This window comes from Phyllostomus discolor, chromosome 2 (assembly GCF_004126475.2).
Source record: "Phyllostomus discolor isolate MPI-MPIP mPhyDis1 chromosome 2, mPhyDis1.pri.v3, whole genome shotgun sequence".
NCBI lineage: Eukaryota > Metazoa > Chordata > Mammalia > Chiroptera > Phyllostomidae > Phyllostomus > Phyllostomus discolor.
Window position 1 is genome coordinate 167,810,713 of NC_040904.2, and position 18,835 is coordinate 167,829,547.

The window sequence follows — 18,835 nt, forward strand, 5'->3', positions numbered from 1 at the left end:
CATTTTCTATCCTAAACAAAAAAAATGAGCATAAAAATACAAAAGAAATGATTTGGCTTTGTGAAATATTTCCAAGAATAACTTTGTTTTCTAAATATTGAACTTCATTTCCAGTGAATAGTTGAAAATCTGGGTGCCTAGAGAATGGTAATACTTTAGAAAGAGGTTTTAATTTTTTCTTTTTAAAATTATATTTTATTGATTATGCTATTACAGTTGTCCTGATTTTCCTCATTTGCCCCCCTCTACCCAGCACCTCCCACTCCCTCAGGCCATGTCAGACCCATTGTTCTTGTCAACAGGTCATTCATGTAAGCTCCTTGGCTACTCCATTTCCTATACTGTACTTTACATCTGCATGGCTATTCTGTGACTACCGATTTGTACTTCTTAATCCCCTCACCTCTCACCCATTCTCCCACACCCAACCCCTCTTTATCTTTAATCTTTGGCATTTTAATTATGATGCGTCTTGGGGTGGGTCTCTGTGCAACCATCTTGTTTAGGATTCTCTGTGCTTCCTGGACTTCCATGTTTATTTTTTTCAGCAAATTAGGAAAGTTTTCTTTTATTACTTTTTCAAATAAATTTCCAATATCTTGCTCTTTCTCTTTGCCCTCTGGCACCCCTATGAAGTGAATGTTGGATTGCTTAAAGTTGTCCCACAGGCTGCTTACACTATCCTCATTTTTTTGGATTCTCTTTTCTTCTTGTTTTCTGATTGGTTGTTTTTTTGCTTCCTTATGTTCCAAATCATTGATTTGATTCTCAGTTTCATTCACTCTACTGTTGTTTCCCTGTAAATTGGTTTTTATTTCAATTAGTGTATCCTTCATTTCTGCTGGGTCTTTTTTCGGCTGCTGAGGTCCTCACTAAGTTCCTTGAGCATCCTTATAAACAGTGTTCTGAACTCTGCATCTGATAGATTGCTTATCTCCTTTTTGTTTAGTTCTTTTTCTGGAGTTTTGATTTGTTCTTTCATTTGGGCCATGTTTCTTTGTGTCCTCATTTTGGCAGCCTCCCTGTGTTTGTTTCTATGTATTAGGTGGAGTTGCTTTGACTCTGTATCTTGGTAGTGTGGCCTAATGTAGTAGGTGTCCTGTAGGCCTCCCCTGTTACCCAAGCTGCACCCTTCATGTGGGCTGAGTACACTCTTCTCTTGTAGTTGAGCCTTGGTGGCTGTTGGCAAATCAATGGGAGGGATTTGCACAGCTGCTACATTTGGCTGTGACCACTGACCATCAGCCTCTGCCTTCCATGGAGGATTAGCTGTTCGGGAGCAGGATGGTAGTGCTCTGAAGCAGTCTGTAGCTGTCCACTGGGTGCGCTGGCCCTGGGGTTTCTCAGGTGGTGGAGGCCAAGATCGGCCCCCACCTGTGTTTTGCCTGAGGCCGTCCTTCCTGAGCTGTGAAGCAATGTGAGATGGTTGCTACTTGTGCTGGGGTTAGAGATTTCCAGGTGAAGCCAAGCTATGAATCTAGGCTGCTAGTTCTGGGCCTGGGGCTCACTAAGGCCAGCTGCTGCTTGTTTGAGAAGGATTTATAAAGTTGTGAAGCATGAGCCATTCATATGGAAAAGCAGTTTGAATGGACCCATAAGTTGGGTGGAGTGGAGTCTCTGGGGATCTCCAAAGTGGGTCAAACCTGGCTTTTAGCCAGGTTGATGGAATCTTAGTTAAGGCACCAGGTTTGCTGACTCTGTGGGGGAGGGCCCAGAAAGGGGACAACAGCTGGATGCTAAATACCTCAGCCTTTCCTTGCCTGCCACTGGTGTCCATCAAGCCTCCTCCCGGTGCCAGACCCCACTGGTTTTTGCAGCCAGAAGTTGTGGGGACTTATCTTTCTGGTACTGGAACCCTGGGTTGGGGGGCCTGGTGTGGGGTTGGGACTCCTTGCTCCTGAGATATCCCTCCTGAATTTTTATATACCACAGTTGGTGTGGGAACAGCCTGTTCTGCCTTGCACCCCTCCTACCAGTCTTTTATTATGTAGTTGTCAGATGTCTATTCAACTCAATTTCAGTGAGTTCTGAGTGATGGCTGTTCTATATTTTAGGTTTAATATTGTCCTGGTTGTGCGAAGAGGCAAGCCATGTCGGCCTGTGCCACCATCTTGACCAGAAGTCAAGGCCTTAATTCTTGCAAATAGAGAAAATACAAGGCCTCTTGGATTTTCCCCTGTGGTCAAAATTCTGTCAAACCCACTGGTGAAATTCTGTAATGTGTGTCTCCATCTCTTTTCCAAACAGGTAGCTTGTAAGGCTGTCTTACACTCTAATGCACATTAGTGCTTGCACCTAGTTCAGATACAAGTCTGTAGATAGCCCTTTTTGTTTTTACACAGAAATCTTGTAGCCATCAGTGAAAAACATCCTCTTCATTTCCTTTTATCAGAAGGGAAAATACTTAAAGGTCTTTTCACTGTGACTCGAAATAGTTTTCTTCACAGAGGATTATATTCGCCGTCTTCCAAGAATCTGCTCTCTTATAACTGTATAATGCTTAGAATTAAGAACAAGCTACATACTCAGTATCAGGGTTCTGTATGTCATCAGCTTCACAGAAGTTTTCTGAGGAATCATCACACTTGGGTCACCGAAGGACAGTTTTCTTCACTCAGAGACTCATCCGTAGCTCTGAGTTACTTCATTTGTTCATGCTCTTCAGTGAGATTGTTGCCTTCTTCAGCATATCTACAGCTTACAGATTTAAATTTAAGTAAAGCACTAATTTTTAAATTTATTTGAGTTTACATTTTATTACTTCTTTTTTTTTTTTAATTTTTAAAGATTTTATTTATTTATTTTTAGAGAGGGAAGGGAGGAAGATAGAGAGAGAGAGAGAGAGAGAGAGAAACATCAATGTGCGGTTGCTGGGGGTTATGGCCTGCAACCCAGGAATGTACCCTGGCTGGGAATCAAACCTGCGACACTTTGGTTCGCAGCCTGCGCTCTTTTTATTACTTCTTACACTGAACTTATTCACTTTACCTTATAACATACATAAAACACTCTCACAATACCAGCATTAGTACGAACAACAAAACTACACAGTGAAGTTAGTTCTTTGCAGTTTGTTCTGTTCTTAGAATATATCCTACTAGAGAAGGGCAGAGTTTTGTGTTCTGAAGTAATTTGAAACAATTCTTTGGTTATGTTACCAATCTCATATACACTTAGGTTTATTTTAGTTGTTTTCAATTTTAGGGATTGCTCTTTTTACTCTTTTTGGTTTAAATGACTCTTTGAATATGTAAAATAATTTCATGATTCTAAAGTCAAAACCACGTAAAAAGGTGTAGTCGGAGTCTTTCCATTCCTATGCCCTGATCCCAAATCCCCCTTCCCAGCTACTACAATGCCATTTTTGTAAGTTTCTGGATTAGCCTTCAGTGTTTTATTTGGTACAAAAGTACCTACCATACACACTGTTCTGCACCTCACCTCACATATTACACTGTGACAACTGTTCTACAGGAACACATAGAAATCATTTATTTAGCTATTCAACTGCTCACTGTTGGTGGTATTGGGGTGTTACTAGTTTTTTGCAATTAAAATAATGCCACAATAAATAAATGATGATGCATGCATTTGTGCATGCATCATTTCAAGTTCATGTGAGTGTACTTTTAGTCTAGATACCTAGAAAATATGATTTCTGGGTAAAAGGAAGAATACATCTGTTTGTAATTTTGCAAAGTAACCCCCAATTCCCTTCCTTCAGGACTGAATCATTCTGTACTTTCACCAGCAGCATATCACTGTCTTCCCCCAGAGTTATGGCAACAAACAGCGCTCTTAAACTTTTGGATTTTCGACAACACAGTAAGAAATGCTATCTCAGTGTAATGGAATTTGCTTTTCTTTTTTGAGTGAGTTGAGTCTGTTTCACTGTTTTAAGGGCCACTTGCATGAATTTTTAAAAACTACCTGTTCATGTTTTATGCTCACTTTTCTACTGGATTTATGTGTTTTTATTTTTCACTCTTTCCTGTGGTATAGTTGCAAATATTTTGTCTAGTGAATCATGTCTCTGGTTTTACTTATGGTGTTGAGGCCATGCAATATTTTAAAAAATTATATAATAGAATTTTCCAGTCTTTTATTGATTCTAGATTTTAAATCATAGAAATGCTTTTCGATTATCTCCATGGGTCTATTATACAGAAATCTACCAATGTTTTCATGTATAGTTTTTAGGGTTTCCATTTTTGTTATGTTTAGTTAGCTGATCCATGTGGAGTTCATCTTGGTGTGCAATGTAAGTTATGGATCCAATTTTCCTTTTCCAAATGATACCCAGTTGTTTCAACAACATGTATTTAAAGTCTATTTTTCATTGTTTTGCAACATTTTTATCATACATTAAATTTCTTTATGTATTGGATTGATGCATCCATTAGTATATCTGTCTATTCACCTACCAATTCTACAGTCTTAATTATTTTATTTATTTTTTAACTTTTAAAAAAAGGTTTTATTTATGTATTTTTAGAGAGAGGGGAAGGGAGAGAGAGAGAGGGAGAGAAACACTGATGTGTGAGACATACAGCAAGGTGCCCACACATACATTGATCTGTTGCCTCACACACGCCCCCATCTGGGGACCTGGCCCACAACCCCAGCATGTGCCTTGACTGGGAATTGAACCTGCGACCTCTTGCTGGCCAGCACTCAATCCACTGAGCCACACCAGTCAGGGCTGTCTTAGTTGTTTTAGATGTCTGATAAGACCAGTCTCTCTTCATTGCTTTTCCTTTTAATATTTTCCTGTAAGTTCTTGTTCATTTTTTTCATGTGAACTTAAAAGTAAATTAGCCTACATAGTGATAATGCAAAGATGCATTATGATGATGGAAAAATTCTGTAGTTTGATTTAATTATGTTGGTGGTGGTTACACCAATCTATACATATGACAAAATTGTATATCACTATGTACATAGACAAATGACTGCATACATAACTGATGACATTTGAATAAGCCCTTTGAATTGTACCAATGACAATTTCCTGATATTCATATTGTACATAGTTATACAAGATGCCACCATTAGGGAAACTGGGCAAAGGATATATGAGGCCTTCCCATACATTATTTTATAACTTCCTATGAGTCCATACTTAAAGTAAAAAAAATCAATTTGTCTAATTAAAACAAACAAAAATCTTAGAATTTGTATTGAAATTATATTAAATTTACAAACTTATATAAGGTATCTTTCATTTGCTTGATTCCACTTTTGTGTCTTTGAGAGTATTATAAGCAAAGTTTTTCTCAGGTTTTTATATATCTCTTGTTAATTTTATTCCTAGGAGTTTTATAATTATGGTTGCTATTGCAAATGGAATGTTGATGTTGTCTTCTATGTTCTAACTGGTTCTTCCTTGTAGCTATGAAGCCTTCTGTAAATTGCTTTTATGTTCTACTGCCTTATTGAATCTTTTAAAAAATTTATTAATTTGAGAGAGAGGGGAAAGAGGAGGGAGTGAGAAAGGGAAAGAGAGAGGCATCGATTTGTTGTTCCACCCATTGATGCATTCACTGACTGACTCTTGTATGTGCCCTGACCAGGGAGGGAGTCCCAACCTTGGCGCGATGGGGTGATGCTCTGCCTAACTGAGCCACCTGCCAGGGCCCTGAATCATCTCTTTGTCTGCAGTAGTGTTTCCACCGATTGCTTCCATTTTCTAGACACGCCATCATATGATTTATAATTTTCACGCATTTATTTGTTTTCTCTGTAGCAACACTGGCAAATAACTTCCAACACCATGTCAGGTGTTATGGTGAGAGCGGACATCCTTGTTTTGTTTTTGACATCAGCAGGAATGGCTCCAATGTTTTCCCATTAAAATATTAAGATGCCAGTAAGCAAGATGCTTTATGATGCTGAGAAAAAGATTCTTCTCTTCTTCTTTTGAAAATTATTTTATTAGGAATATGTCTTGAACTTTCTCAAATGTTTTCCCAGCACTATGGAGATAACTATAAGACCTTTTAAAAACATATAGTTATTATTAAATATATTAATGTATTTCCTAACATTAAACCATCTTCGCATTTCAGAAACAATTTCCATTTGGTCATAACATGTCCTGCCGTTTGATTCCATTTGCTAGTGTTTTATTTAGGATTTTTGCATTGATATTAATGAACGAGGTTGGTATGTAGTTTACTCTTCTATATAATCTTTTTCAAATTTTAGTTTCCATGTTATATTTATTTTATAGGGAATTTTTTGAAGTTGTCATTTTTTCTGTGCTTTGGAAAAGAATTGGGATTATAGGTATTTAAAGAATCCCATTTGAAACTATCTTGGATACTTTCAAGCAGATTTTTTAAAAATTCTAGCTAGTATTTTAATTGTTTTCAATAGAATGGCCAGTCTAAATAAACTATTCTATCTTTTTCCCTGGTAGGGATGGGGGAAACTCCCAACTTCTGTTACTGTACTTACTCCCTCTAACCCCGAGACTTTGTTCACTTATTGTCTCCTCTAAAAGTTCTTCCCTGAACCCCCAGGTTGTGCACAGGTGCCTTTTTCTGGGCTCCTTCTGGATATTGTTCAATCTTGCATAGATACTTTATACTGAAGTAATCCGTTAATGGTATCAGGAGTTACTAAAGGATAACTCTGTTAGCCAGAAGCTTTTTCAGGTGAGGATCCCGTACTGCCTTCACTTTTTCACTTCCAGTGTCTAGTGCCAAATACAGTGCCTGCCATATATTGGAAGCCTTAATGAATATTTGATGAGCTGATATTTGATCAGACCCCTTCACCCCTCTCTGTCTCTCTCTCTCTCACACACACACACACACACACACACACACAGTTCTTCTCCAGTTCCTATCTTTGTAAATGGCTCCTTGGTTCATCCAGGAGCTCACAAAAAAAAATCTAGGAATTATTCTTGGCAATCTGTACCCTTTCACCTTCAGTGTGTAATAAATCACCAAGTTTTATCAATTCTCACAGTAAAATACTTCAAATTCTCCCTTCTCTCCTTTGTTATGGCCACTACCGTCGTCCAAGTTCCCCTTGTTTCTTGCCTGGATCACCTAACTTCCGTTTTCCCTGTTTTAATCCTTATTCATCGTCATCTATAATCCATCATTTATCAGGAAATCAAAATGATCCTGGAAAACACAGATGTGATTATAAAACCTATCAATAGCTTTCTATTCTTTTTGGATAAAGTTTTAGAATTCTTAACATATCCCCTAAAGCACTGCCTGATCGGGAGCACTTCTGCTTTGCCATCTTCAACTTGTATCCCCCAATTCCTTATTCCAGCCGCTTTCTCTTCCTCCAACTTCCTAAGCTCTTTTCCCTTGGAGTCTTTGAGCACTCTTTTTCATTTGTTGCAAAGCCCACTCCCTGCACCTCCCCCGCACTTCTGATCTGGTTATATTTATTCATCTTCCAGGTATGTGCTCACACAAGTTTCATTGATCTCCTAGTATGACTGAGGTACTCTATTAAATGGCCATATTGCCTTCCAAACTTTTTCTAATCGCTATTGTGATTTTTTTAGGCATTCAGGATTCCGTATCTAATGCTTATTTCTCACACTAAACTAGTTTCCCTGGAGGCAAGGACCATGTTGATCTTAATGTCGATCTTCATCTGGATATTCAGCATCTATCATAAGGAACATCATAGTAATAGAAGTTAATAAGTATCTGTTGGATGGATGGATGAACGAAGAACTAATTATTGCTGAACTCTGAGCAAGAAGCCTGAAGGAACAAATGCTCTATCTGCCCTCCAGGGGGAGACATACTCCTATGTAGCACTGGACTCAAGCGAGCACAAAATTCTGAGATCAACCCTAGTTTGCTTCTCAAGCCTCTGAAATTGATTCAGAGATTCCAGTCATTTCCTTGCCAGCAGGATTCTCCAGATCAGTCTAGACCGCCCACTGGTACCATGCAAGTGGCATTTCCTCTGTTAATTTCCCTCCCTTGAACAATCTGAAAATCTCTCCTGCTGGAGTTTGTCTACTGCAGTCTTGATTTGCTAGGAAATTTAGCTATAACTGCCCACATTTTGGGGAAAATGATATCATGAATAAGAATTTAAAATACTATTATTAACATTGTTATTTATATTTTTTCTATAACTTTTTTCAATATCCCTCAGACAATTTTTCTCTTTGAAGTTTCAAAATCTTTCAAAATTATTTGGATAGTGGACTGATGGTAGGGCCAGAAATAATAAAACATTAATGAAAAGCTAACTTAAAAACATAAAACAGTGATTCATAAATTCCTCAAGCCTTGGGGAGAGTGAAGGGGAAGAAGAAAAAGAGTGGAGTTTGAATACAGAGAGCACGTCTGCCCCGAGCAGTTCCTGAAAGAAGTCCTTGTTTCATCCCGATGGCATGCCTTGTGAGACTACCCCTGCTGCACATTAATACTGTTCTTTTCTCGGGTGAATTAGTGTCTCTAGGACAAGGTTTAAGTGCACAAAAAATTTCATGAGGCTGACATTATAGTTCTCTGAACTCTTTTTTTTCTTTTACTCTATTTCCAAAGTGCCCTCTTGATCTTCCTTTCATAGTGCCTTGGAGTTCTTTCTCAGGGCCAGTACATAGAGGCATTTCACTGTTCCTGGCTTTTGGGAGCGCAGTTCACTCTAGTTGAATTCAGTTTGCATTTATCCAACACATACTGGGAGTTTGGGACTGTGCAGGGATCCGGAGGTAAATGCAGGGAATCTAAGTTGCTGTCTTAGAGGTGCTGAAAATGTAACTGGGAACCTTAGATGTTTCATAACCTCCTTGAACAAATATAAATTAATAATGCAAAGATGATGTAGATAAGAACCAACATTTATATAGTTTACATAGCCACTCTCCACAAATATGATGTAAGTTTTTGAAATGAGCCCTTGGGGTAGGTATGTGTTGTTACTCTCATTCTGCTGTGCAGATCAGTAGACAGAAACATAGACGACATAATTTGCATAGGTAATTAGAGCTCTGATCAGAAATGGAAACTTGGTCCTGATGGTGTTTGCATAATATTACGTTGTTTCTAAAATAAGGAATATGCTGTAAGCAATCGCCCCCCAAATTGAGGAAATTCAAGTAAAGAGGAAAAGGACTATTGTGTTAATGAAGGAAAGCTTATTTGTCTCACTTGGTCTGGCACCTGGGTCTTATTTTTCACCTAACTTTGTTAATTTTGACTGATTCTCTCTCCTTTGCCCTTAGGATATCTCAATCTTCCTTTTGGTTGTTTTCTCTCTTTCTTTCCTTTCCTTTCCTTTTCTTTTCTTTTGTTTTCTTTTGTTTTCTTTTCTTTTTGCTGGAGAAGAGCTGATGTGTAAGGAATCACTGCTTCTTACCTTTCACAACGTTGTCAGGAAAGCTTTGTCATCACATTGGTCAGGTGGCACCCGAAGAGGAATGAGGCCTTTTTAGACAGAAGGAAAATTAATGAGTTCCGGCCAGAGGCCAGAAAACTCTTGCGAAAGGCTTCCTGTAACCATTTAGACAGGCTGCAAGGCAGGCTTCCTCTCCTCCAGCACACTGTCACTCTAGGACTGCATTGGGAGTCAGGGCAGGGTTTGGAGCCTGCAGGTGAAAGAAAGGAGTTTTTCACTCCAGAAAGGCCCGTGGCCAATAGGGAGCCGCAATGCTCAAAGAGCAAGGCACCCAGATCTGTAACAGCTCGATGGCATCTACTCTCGGGCACTAAATACTGACACAGGTTGAACAGCGATAGCAGCAATAATTACAAGCAAAACATCGTTATCGAATTTCTAGTTCAAGTTTATGCCAAGGTCTGAAAATAGAAGCACTAGTTGTACTGTCAATCAACACCATCTAATGAACACTTCTTGAGAGCAGAACTGGCATTAGCAGGGGACAGAAGAAAAAAATAATAAAAAGAGGCCTTAGATATACAACACATTTTTAAGAAAACAAAAACCGATTTATGTAATCACTTGTAATCAAAATATGAAGAACAGAAATAAATTAAAATATATAACATTGGAATGTTAAATGAAAGATTCATGGGATGTGATCAAAATACAACTTTACTTTGTGGCTTTTACTATCTATTAAAAATACTTATTAGGAGATGATAATCTCCCCTTGCCCCTGAATGGAAAATTGAACAGATTTTTCTAATATTTTGGTTCATTCTTCTATAATTGGCAGTAGTTTTATGTCAAAAAAGAGAGTCTTCACTTAGTAAACAGAATATTTCCAGTCCCAGATGGTAACCAGATACTTCAGTCTGCATTCTAAGGGGCCAGTCTAAGACATCTTCTCGCCCTGCCCTGCGTGAGGTCTCCCATGACTGGTGGCTGCCAGCCTCCACCTTTCTCCTCAGCTGCTGCCACCCCCACTGACTGCTCTTTGATCTGCTGCGTAAACACGGGAGGAGGCTGGGCAGCTGAGGGGATAGGGCAGTTGTGTTCTGATAGAACGGGTCTGCACTACCTGGGTCTGCAGATGGCTAAAGTTGACTCACTTTCTTGTAGAGTACTATTAAAGGTTCTTCGGAGATTGCTGTCGTCAGAGACCTCTCTCTTGAGTCCCTTTGTCCTAGACAGACACAGATTGTTGCTTGTGACAACCTCTGTAGGTTCTAGGACTCCTGCGTTCATCTCTAACTTGTGGTCACTGGGCCTTCCACACCTCCAGAGAGCCCTTTCTAATGCACCAAAGGCAACCTCATGCTGCCTGCGTTCCACGTGACCCCCATCTGATCCAGGGAAGCATTTACACATTTGTCATCCCTCCCAAACCTGGGAGTGCTAGTGGACTGCAGTACGGCTATCTCTGCTTGGTGGCCACTGCCTTCTTTTAGTTTATAGGTAAGAGTTGGTGCGGTTCTCCATGTTTTACAACTTCCAAGTTCTCTAGTCCCACAGAAACACCTTAGGCCTGAGGAGAAGGTACAGCACAAGTACTGCCTCTCGCTCTAGATGTGAAGGGAGTGGGAACTCAACAGCACAAACAAATTTCTCCCCAAAAACATCTTCACAGACCCTTCCTCTATACACTATCTTGATCTCGCCATGAAGTAGAACTGTTCTTCATCATTGACCCTGCATATAAAAACTTCATTGAAATTATCATCTTTAATTGCAGTTAACCATTTGCAGATTTGTCTCCTTGATACAAAGAGAATGTCTTTCCATCTCTGTCTTCCCTGCACTGCTGAGCACTGAGCTGGGAACAAAGTAGGTGCGCAGTAAAATGTTTGATAAATGGACAGACGAATGGATCTGAAATCTCCTTTGGCCATACAGTAGATTCTCAGAAACACTGTAACATAATCTGTATGGGTAGCCTATTTAATCACTCCCTGGGAGACTAATCATTCTTGTATTTATAACATGCTGGGAGTTTCCCAGAATTTATGTACCCTTGCATAATCAGCCAAGAAATTTGGGAGATGAAACAACACAGGGGAAAAATTAATCTTTTTCAAGGAAGAGATGGATAAGTAAATATAAGATAGCTGAGATTTTTAGAAATGTTATGGAATATCAAATCAAGCCTCATTAAAAAGAATTCCCCAAAGCTGTGGAACTGGGAATATTGTTTGAGTAGTTCATTTCAAAACCCTAAAGCTGCACAGAACAACAAAGAAACAAAAAATGAGATTTAAAATATTTAGCAAATATTCATGTGTTCAACATAGGCGATGGATAAAATGAGCTCATCATACTATTTTTAGGGGTTTTTTTGTATGCTTGAACATTTTATCTTAAAAATAATATTTAAAAATTGAAGCTGGGCCCTGGCTGGTGTGACTCAGTTGTTTGGAGCATTTTCTCAACACTGGAAGGTTGCAGGTTCTATTCCTAGTCAGGGCACATACCCTGGTTGTGAGTTCAATCCGCAGTCTGGGTGCCGATCCCTGGCCCAGATGTGTACAGTAGGCAACCCATCGATGCTTCTCACTCTCACTGATGCTTCTCTCTTACCCTTCCTCTCTCTCTAAAAGCAATGGAGAAAAAATAGTCCTCAGGTAAGGATTAAAAAAAAATTGAAGCTGGGAGTCACCAATGTCTTTACCCTGTTTTAGAAATGAGGAGTCAGATGAAGCAATAAATAACAGAAGCCATGTATCCTTGGCCCTCTTATAAGTAAGCCTTCACAGGTGCCATTAATATATTAGCATTACAATAGCCATAAGACTTTCTTATTTGGACTAGGGAGTAAAAAATTAGGGAGCAGGAATTTTTGCTTAGGAATAAGGTAGATTCAGAATTTATAGAAATAGGGGGATATTTAGAGATTATTTCAGCCCGTGCTCTCTGTTTACAAATGAGAATACTGATGCCCCACCCCACCTCAAATGGAATGAAGTAACTACCAATCTAGGACAAAAACCTAGGTCTTCTGTATTATGTTTTTTCTTTGTACCATACTGGTTGGCACTTGACATTGAACAAGAGCTGCCAAGGCATGGAACCTCAGAGAAGGAATGGATACCACCCTTCAAATGCAGTGCTTTCTTTTGTTGGGTCTCTTTGACTCCATTATTTCTGTTGTGTACAGGTGGGGCCCTCCTTCTTTGTGCAGTAGATGCTCTGAGACAGAGCAGTAGACTCACTAGAGCTAGAGTAATAAGACGAAGGCCAGAGGGGCAGTCACCAACCCTTCAAGAGAGCAGTTGTGTGAGGCTATTACGCTCTACTTTGAGAAAGCTGTGTGTGCTGCTAGTTAGAGCATCGCCTTGATCTAGAGAGAGGGAGAATTAGCAGGCCTGGGCCCATGGTATTTACTACATCTCTGCTTCTCACCTCATTAATTCTCCAGCCAAGTACAGGATCCAAGGGGCTCAGGGGAGGATATATACCACTGGGCCATGAATGTGAGTCACACAGTTCTAGACACAGGAATCAGAGTTTGAGAGGTACTGACTGAAACGAGGTTAGGTCTAAACAAGATTTGTAAGCGACTTGATTTTCCTTAGGGTCTTCCCTGATGGTGGTCAGGAAGGACTAAGGCTCACAGATGAACTCCTTCATTTTGGATCAGCACACCCCTATGTTTGGAGGTTTAATGTTCTTTAGCACCCTAATATAGTTTTCTGGTTTAGAGGCAATGAGCCCAGAATCAAACCATTTCAAGTTCACTGATTTGGTCAAATGCCTTAGAATAATTTGGTGGGTGGGGGTGAGAAACTCTAGCTTCCACATAATCTCATTCAAGTCCCTTCAAACTTTCCCAAGTAAATCTACTAATTAAAAACCATGTAGTTAATATGTAGCTACAGTTTCAAATCAACCCTCCAGACTTCCTCCCAGTCAGAGGGCTGCCCCTGAACCACTCTCCCACATTGACATATTTTATGTCAATGACCAAAGCAGCCTTCAATCCAGATCTGGGATCGGTGGCTTGCGGGCTGAATGTTGCCTGCTTTTAAACATGATTCTTTAAAAAAAAGAAAAAGTGCCAACATTTGCAATTTGGGAGAGTTCACTTTTTACAAATCTGGATTTCAGCTTCTTTTGGAATATTAGATGATTTCACCACAGCAGAGAGGCCGGAGGTAGGGGATGCGTTCCTGCATGGCAAAAATCCTTTGCATTTGGAACTCAGAGGAGGCACACCCAGGACCTGAGCTTTTCCGGTTGACCACTCCCCTCACTGATGTGAATAAATTGTCCAAGCCCTGCTTGACTTTCAAAATGGTTAAATTTTGTTGCTTAGAGAAGGCTTTGGGAAGTGGGTGCTGGGGCACTATTGGTTAAAAAGGCTGCCAGGTAGAGTCTTTGGGGCTGCTCACCATTTACATGCACCATTATGTGCTACTGGCTTCGAAAAGTCAGCAATTTTCAAATGGTGTGCCGCTAGAATTTTTAAAACTTGCAATACCTGACTATTTAGTCAGGGGCACAGACCCCTTTTCCCTTAGATTAGCAAATAAAAAATGACAGCCAACACAATAGTAGCCGTCCTGTATGAATGAATTGAAATTGTACCTATTTTTTTGGTCAGATCAGAAAAAAATATACTTTTTGGTGTATGGCAGAATTTTAATAATTAGTGTATGTGTGCCAGGAGATGAACAAGGTTGCAAATCACTGCTTCATATGAAGAGTACATCAGAGGTGTCAGCATCTCTCTGGGTGGTACCCGTTATTGTCAGCATGTACCTCTTTTTCAGCCCTCAACATTTGGGCTACTACCTACGCGTTTTGGGTCATCGCTGATCTTTGGTATATAGCTCCTTCCAAGGGAGGGGTGACAATATCCACGAGGGTTCCAAGGAGCATAAGTGCATTCCAGTGTTATGAATAATTCTGGAAGTCTTTTAGTTGGTAAAGACATTTCTTACTAACATTTCAGTCTCCTAACCTAAACAACTGAACTAGTGTAGCGACTTTGGGAATAATCTGTGGAGGTGCCCAGGCCCGATCTCAGATGGAGACAGTGGGAGGCAGCGGCTGGAGCAGTGAGGCATGAATGGACCCATTGCAGGATTGGCCCAGGCAAGTGCGGTCCCCCAGGTCCCCCAAAGTCGGCACAGCAGCTGGGCTAGAGAGCTTTGTCAGCTCCGTGGCAGCCTCCCGCCCGGAGCAGCGGCCGAAAGCGCCACATTGCGCCTGTGCGCAAAACCTCTAAGCTAAGGGAGAAAGTGACTGGTGAAATAGGCCTGGGTAGGACCGAGGATGCTTCAGGAATCTGCGCAGGCGCGTCCCGCCTACGGACCCTTATCGCTGCGCAGGCGCCCATCCTAGCCGCTCATTAAGTCCTGTAAACAGAGGGGCCCACTGGTGACAACTTCTGCTTCCGGGTCACGATTTGACAGCCGCTCTCACAACCCTGCTCAACCCCAGGATTTGGTGAGTGCGGCCCTCGCTGCGTGAATACCTGCATCCAGGTTCCCTAACCCGGCGCAGCATACCCAGTAACGCTATCTCCGCTCCCCGCTCGGCGCCCCCTAGCCCTGGAACCTGAGACACCCTCCCGGCCTGGGCAGATCGGGGAGGGGGCTGGTCCTCCTCTGGGGCTCCTGCGGCGCAGATTGCGCGAACCTCTCAAAGCACTGGCTCCGGGAGACCTGCCGGGGTTGCTGCAATCTTTGGGGAGCCCATGTGGAAAGTGACACCACACGTCTTGCATTTCGTGCCCTTACCCTCCACCCCTTAACCCAGGCGAGATGAGGCTGCCGAGAGCCCTTCCCCAGCGGGTGCGATGGGGGTTGGGAGTCCCTCTGGCTGGGCCGAGGGTCTCCCCGCCCCAACGGAAGCCGAGGCCTCCTAAGCACCAAGCACCAGAGCTGTTGAACGTTGCTTCTCTTCCATTTTGCTTCTAGCTTCGCAATAAAAACCCCTGGGTGTTTTCTCTGGTTCCAAAGTGAAAGAAAACGGGGGAGAGAGGGCTTTCAGCTCCAGCAGAAGAAAGGGGTCACTTAGAGGTCAAGTTTAGATTTCTTTGACCCTTCCTGACAGTGACTGTTGTCCATGTGCCCCGAGCTTCACTCCTCACCAGGAACTGGTCATATTCTGAGTTAGGAGTTCCAAGAGAGCAGCAAAAATGCAGGGTTTATTTAGCGTCTTCAGATTGTTACTGCCCAGAATTGGTTAACAAAACCACTTCACTCTAAGCCTTCCACTTTACATGGTTTGTCTTCTGTCCCCACTCTTGGAGAGAATGTAAGAGGTCCTGTAAGAGGACCTCTTATACTCTACTGTAAGAGGTCCTGATTTAACTGGACCTCTGTCTTTTCATTTTTCCTTACAACAAAGAAGTGTAAGAAGCAGACCGTTGTCTCTGAGGAGCATAGCGGCTGTTGGAGAAATTATGCCAATTCTAAACCATCAAGGAAATTTCAGAGAAACATGTAAACGAGAGTGTAAGCTTATTCATAATAAAATAGGGGAGCAGAATTCCCAACTGGGATTATTGATACCTATGAATTGAATATGTTTAACTTGCATTCTAGTAATTAGTACTGTGTATATTTAAAACAGGAAAATGGCTGGTGATTCGCAAAGTAAAAATGACTAGAGTTTATAGTATGTTACATAATTTATGCGGGGATACTCTATCACAAAAAGCAAAGGTTACGTAGCATTAAATGACCAAAGTAATTTTAGGACTTTTCTCTTGGTAATCATCATATGCATAACATGTTTACTAACAAGTTTTGAATTTTTTAAGATCCAAAGTAATAAACTTTACATCAGTTCAACAAATATTTATTGAGAACCTACCATGTGCCAGGCACTATTGAAAACAACACTATATTTACCCCCAAGGAACTTACAGTTTAATAAGAACATGGACTCTAAACAGTTACACATAGAGAAGTGATACTGTGTACCATATTTCCTATACAATTTTTGATATACGAGGTCTGTCTGGAAAAAGTTTAGCCATTGTTGAAAAAGTCTAGCCATTGTTAATATAATGAGAATCATTTGTGCAACATCAATGTAACCTGGCAGACAAGGACAAGTGGACTGGAATGTGCATGCATGAACAATGACAACTTCACTGTACTAGTCAGTGGGGGCGGTAAACACTGGTGAGTGAGCATGTGTACTGTGTGGCCATCGCATTCAAAATGACTGAGCGAGTAAAGCAATGAATCTGCATGAGTTTTTGCATTAGGCTTGAACATTCCTCCACTGAAACTATTTGGATGATTCAGAAGGCCGCAGCTATGGGCAACTGGTGATTGGCAGCTTCATCACAACAATGTGCCCACTCATGCGTCATGTCTCATGCAGAGTTTTTGTGCAAAACATCAAATCACCCAGGTGACTCAGCCCCCCTACAGCACAGATTTGGTGCCCTGTGGGCACCAATTCTGGCTTTTACCAAAATTAAAACCACCTTTGAAAGGGAAGAGATTTCAGACCATCAATGAGATTCAGAAAAATACAGGAGGGCAGCTGATGGCAATTGGAAGAACTGTGTGAGGTCCCAAGGTGTCTATTTTGAAGGGACATGAGGCGTCTGTTTTATGTGCAATGATTCTTATATCTTGTATCTTCAATAAATGTCTCTGTTTTTCATGTGACATGGCTGGATGCCTTCTGGACAGACCTCGTGTGCTTTTTCATGGAAATGTCCCACCTTGTTTGCTATAATTGTAAATGTTTCCCAACTAGTACGTGGTTGTTATATAGCCAAAACTTCTACCATAGTTGAATTTAAGTATATTGCATTTTCTTCTCCTATCCTAGAACTCTCTGTCACATGATTTCAACATATATTTGCCCAAATCTGTTTCTCAGTTGTCACAGATGGCCAGTTATTAAAATTTTTAACTCATTTTGCACTCATATCTGCTTATTTTCCTACAACTGCAAGCATGTGTCGTTGGTGCGAACTTTGAAATTTTTTTCCAATTTCATATAGATCACTCCAGAGTTGTACTTTTGCGTTCCTTTCTTATTTTAGAATATTACGTCAAATATTTCCCATTTTCTTCTTTGCTGAAAATATTTTAAACTATTTCACAGATGCCTTGTCATTAACAAAATATACTTGTTCCGTAGCTTCTCCCCTCTCTTCTCACAGGTGACGGTCACTTCCATGCCCTTTAGCCAGTCAACCAACCAATATGTATTAAATACCCACTTTTTGGGAGACTGTGGACGTGGAGCATCCACATGGGCAAGAAGTAGAAGACAAGGACCTTGCCTTCCCATTGATTACAACTTAGGTGGAGAAACCCTACAACTGTAATTGTACTGCAAGGCCAAATGTAACAAATAATCTAAATGTGGTGCTGATTAAGACCACAAAATTCAGAGGAGGAAAAGAATGTTTTTTGGCATCTTCAGCCTTTAAAAAAATCCCCTTCCTTGTGTACTCTTGTTTTAAAACACACGGAACTCCATGCATGGGGGTCTTGGGGAAATGTTGTACTGTACTAGGTCAGGGAGTGGAGCTGAGGTTCTAGGGGTCAGGTCATTGGTGTCCGCTTACCCAACCCCCTAAGCAATTATTGTTAATCTATTTCCTTATGATTAAGAGAAAATGATATTAACTGATCATGGATCTCTTTGAAATCTGCTTTTAGTATTAGGAAGGCCTCAGAGGATTCTCACCCCTGAGGACAGGTAGCTCAGTGATATTGTAAACGCCTAAAACTTCTTTGTTCCAGGCAGTCTGGAGCATGTGAACACACCCTGAGCCTTGATGAGTTCCAGTATGTGGTATATTATGCAGAGCATTCAGAGCAAATACTCTCTCTCAGAGCGTTTAATCCGGACAATCGCTGCCATTCGTTCCTTCCCACATGACAATGTAGAGGACCTCATCAGAGGGGTGAGTGTGCTGTTGCTGACACGCGAGTCCTTGGGGAGGTGAGGTAGGAAGGTTCCTGGGGAACCCTGATAGGTTACAGACTTGCAGCTTTGACTCAGCTCCAGACACGTTTTTACAATCGTCTTAAACATATTCACTTGACCATTAAAGTATATTTTCTCTGTTTTTCTTCTCTTTCTCTCTCCTTTTCACTGTGGGCATCTGATATTTTCCTTCAGGAAATATGTTCTAGATAACCCCAGTCTCATGGTCTTTGTAAAATGTCTGGATATGGTGCAGAGATCCCATGGGATCCTGCAAGCCCAGAGCCTTCTACCCAGGTCACGCTGAGGGAGGAAGGAGACCAGGGAAGCAGAAGTGGTTTTTGGGTGCTTGTGGTTTATGATTACATGGAGAGATATCATCTGCTTCTGTCTTAACAGCTGCTACTTCTGGTTCTGTAAAGAATAGTATCAACACCCTAAGATGCATGGTAATTGTTGGGTTAAGGAAACACCTTACTATCTGACATTTAACCACTGCTGTTCAGTATTTCTGTGACATGACTAGTGTATCCTAGAAGGTGTG

At 41.0% G+C, this 18,835-nt stretch overlaps 1 protein-coding gene and 1 pseudogene across 4 annotated transcripts in view; one reads left to right on the forward strand and one right to left on the reverse strand.

Moving 5' to 3' along the window:
* ASB8 (ankyrin repeat and SOCS box containing 8) overlaps nt 1–18,835 on the forward strand; it is a 36,959-nt gene that overhangs the window by 13,829 nt on the left and 4,295 nt on the right. For 2 of the 4 annotated variants that reach the window (XM_028531750.1, XM_036019118.1), the window contains one exon: nt 18,105–18,268. In XM_028531750.1, the coding sequence (XP_028387551.1) occupies nt 18,140–18,268 (129 nt within the window). In that variant the 5' untranslated portion in view covers nt 18,105–18,139. Of the gene's footprint in view, nt 1–14,675; nt 14,827–18,104; nt 18,269–18,835 lie in introns of those variants that run through there. The other 2 variants (XM_028531751.2, XM_028531752.2) reach the window with 2 other exon arrangements.
* On the reverse strand, nt 1,675–7,644 carry LOC118498538 (annotated as a pseudogene).